Source organism: Apaloderma vittatum, unplaced genomic scaffold, assembly GCF_000703405.1.
Source record: "Apaloderma vittatum isolate BGI_N311 unplaced genomic scaffold, ASM70340v1 scaffold22705, whole genome shotgun sequence".
Lineage (NCBI taxonomy): Eukaryota > Metazoa > Chordata > Aves > Trogoniformes > Trogonidae > Apaloderma > Apaloderma vittatum.
The window spans coordinates 419-3,425 of record NW_009716784.1 but is presented as its reverse complement, the minus strand read 5'-3'; the positions used below and the strand labels follow the sequence as shown (position 1 = coordinate 3,425).

The window sequence follows — 3,007 nt, the reverse complement described above, 5'->3', positions numbered from 1 at the left end:
CCCGCCCCCAGCCCCCGGGGGAGCGCGTGGAGCGAGCCAAGACAAGTCAGCGACCGCTGCATCTGCGCAGGCCTGGGTCAGGGAAGTGACCGTACAACTATATTTAATCAACTGTGATTCTGAGCAGAGACCACTCAGCGAAGGATCAATCAAAACACAATTGTGACTCCCCAAGCCCACCCTGTGCTTTTATTAACTTGGGCAAAATAGTCACCACATAATGACAGTCTGAAGAAAAGATTCTGCAGTTCAGATGTCAACGTGATGTATCACGATACTGTCTTTCTCTGGCAGCCAGGATATTATGGGCTGTAATGTGCCAATGGAGCATCAGTATCTGTGCAGCATCAGGACAGACTAGGCCTGAACATACAAGAGAAAACTGTGCTAAAAAGACGTAGCTCAGTGGCAACATAGTTTTGGAGGAACAATGTAATTTATGCAAACTGGCCCCGATGAACTGATTACAGATGCCTTTGTTAATTTCCAGTGAGCACCAAAACAGGCATGTATTTTCTTTTACTTCTTTCACCTTGCCCCTTTTTCCAGCTCCACTATACTGGCAGAACTGAAGACCGTGCTAAGTTGCAATCGGGTCCATGAACTCTGTGGAAAAACGGCTCTAGCTTGGCAGCTATGAAGAACGTGGTCCCACTACAGCACATTGCTCAACAACAGCAGGGTGTGTTTTGCCTAAGAGCTGGCAGAAGGAGGCCAAGCCAAGCATTAGCCTGGCACTCAGGAGGGAGTTACAAAGGCTTGCATCATGATGTCAGCCCTGGTTCCCATGGAATTTGTTGGCTGCATTAGTATTAGCAACCCCCAGCCATGCTCCTGATAAGCTACTTTTCAAAACAAAGTGAAGTAAATACATGCTTAGACTGTACCTTGCGCTTGATGTTTTCCAGTAAATGTGCCTTTCCTTGCTTGAAGAAAGGGTGCTGGAACTCAATGGCTGAGCTTTTCTCTGCTGTAATCATACCATTCTCCAGAGCAATCACCTTCCTGAAACCATCTGTGGAGAGGTATTAATGAAGTAATTTATTTTTCAGTGCAAAGATCAATCCACATCTCCCCTTCTTCAAGTTTTTGGACATACTTAATGTATTCCAGTTTCGCTGCGCCTGAACAGCAATACTGTACTCGAAGCTAAGATAGGTCCAGCAGCAGGAAAAGGAGGCTGCCACCGCACTGCATGTCTTCACAGGAACATTTGTATTCTAGGATCTACCCTGGCTACAAGGCAGCTAACGATTGTTTGCATCACCCCTTGGCACTCAAGTGGTAAGAGTCTCAACACCTGACACAACAGCAGCACCCATCCTGTGCCAAGAGGCGAAACATGGTCTTTCCCTCTAACGTCTCACAAAACCTAGACAGGCATCAGCTAGAGACCAGGCAAATCTAATGGGCCAGGACAGAGAGTTCCTCCCCCTGAACCCAAACGGAAATTCTAAATGAGGTGGCCACCTTCTCTATGCACTCTGCACCTTCGCTCGGCCCAGGAGCTACCTTCTGCCAAACAACTATTCCGTGCCGCGTACTGCACATCGTGCCCTATCGTGCCACCTCGCTCCGGCTTCTTTGCCTGTACGAGTCGTGTGCCCACATTATGTCACGAATGCTATGTGGCATACACAAGTTGAGCACGGAAAACATAACAAGAAACTTAGTCCGGCTTGATCCATCAGCGTGACCAGTCTTGCTCCAACACAGCAATGCAGGCAGCAGCATGATCTAGGCGATTTTTGCCATGTACTAGGCACATGGGTGTAGGTATGGCCTTTGCTCCTCTAGGCATGCTTAAGCTTGCTGTTACAATCTTTCCTCATTTGGGCTGAGACAGAGTTAATTCTCTTCCTAGTGGCTGGTTCAGAGCCATGTTTTGGATTGAGTGTGAGAATAACGTTGATAACACACCAATGCTTTGGCTGCTGCTAAGTAGTGCCTATCCTAATTCAAGAATTTTTCAGTTCCCCATGCTCTGCCAGGGAAAAGGAGCACAAGAAGCCGGGAGGGAGCACAGCCAGGACAGCCAAACTAGCCAAAGGGACATTCCACACCACAGAACATCTGACCCACTGCATAAACTGCGGGGAGCTGGCTGAGGGGGGCTGATCACAGCTTGGGCATCGATCAGCACGTGGGGGGCCACTGCATTGTGCGTCACTTGGCTTTTCTTGTTTTTTTTGTATTTCTCCTTCTGTTATATTCCTTTTTATTACAATCATTATATTTTAGTACTATTTTATTTATTAACCTGTTCTTATCCCAACCCACAAGATTTGCTGTTTTTCCAGTTCTCCTCCCCATTTCACTGGGAGGGAGGAGGGAGCGAGGGGCTGTGTGGTGTTTAGTTGCTGGTTGGGTTAAACCACGACACCGCGACCATTACCGCTACCACTGGAGCCCAGTGGCTGCTACCCAAGCTTTAGGTACCAGCACATGAAACAGCACTTTATGGCCATTGCTCAAAAGAATTCAGAGCTGAAACAGAGAAAACAACAACTAAGCCAAGCTTGACTGTTACTTTTTTCTTTCGCAAAGCACGCTCAGCACCCAAATTCAGGTTTTCAGGGATGAAAGACCTGCCAAGCCAATTGGTTTGTTTAAAGAAATTCAAATTGCTGCCCAGGAGCGATGAACTCGGCAGAAAGAAGATACAGCCGATGCTTACACATGTTAAGCTGTCGAATGAAGCTGGAGATGTTGTTGTGTTTGAAGTACTTGGGGAGCAGCTCCTTGGCAAACCTCTGCTCATCCAGAATACAGAAGTTCTCACCATTCTAGGAAATAAACAGAAGCAACAGTTAGAGAACAAGCAGAGTTTTTCTAAGGTGTTGCTCCTAAGTCAAGACCATAAGCCAACAGAGACGGTTGCTACAACAGGGAAGGGCAAAACCCTTGGCAAAGGGAACTGTCTGTGTGAGCACTTCTGAGTGCTTGGGACTGCGCTAAAACATTTGAATCCAAACAGAAAGTTGCACAGAACACTCCTGTTCAATAG

The 3,007-nt window shown here is 47.2% G+C and overlaps 1 protein-coding gene across 1 annotated transcript in view; it reads right to left on the bottom strand.

Moving 5' to 3' along the window:
* The window catches only part of LOC104274131 (heat shock factor protein 3-like), an 11,130-nt gene extending 8,350 nt beyond the window's left edge, over window positions 1–2,780 (bottom strand). The window contains exons 1-2 of the mRNA XM_009869671.1: window positions 2,678–2,780; window positions 888–1,015 (exon numbers count right to left, since the gene is read on the bottom strand). Of these exons, the coding sequence (XP_009867973.1) occupies window positions 888–1,015; window positions 2,678–2,681 (132 nt within the window). The 5' untranslated portion in view covers window positions 2,682–2,780. The remainder of the gene's footprint in view (window positions 1–887; window positions 1,016–2,677) is intronic.
* Between the last annotated feature and the right edge of the window lie 227 nt (window positions 2,781–3,007).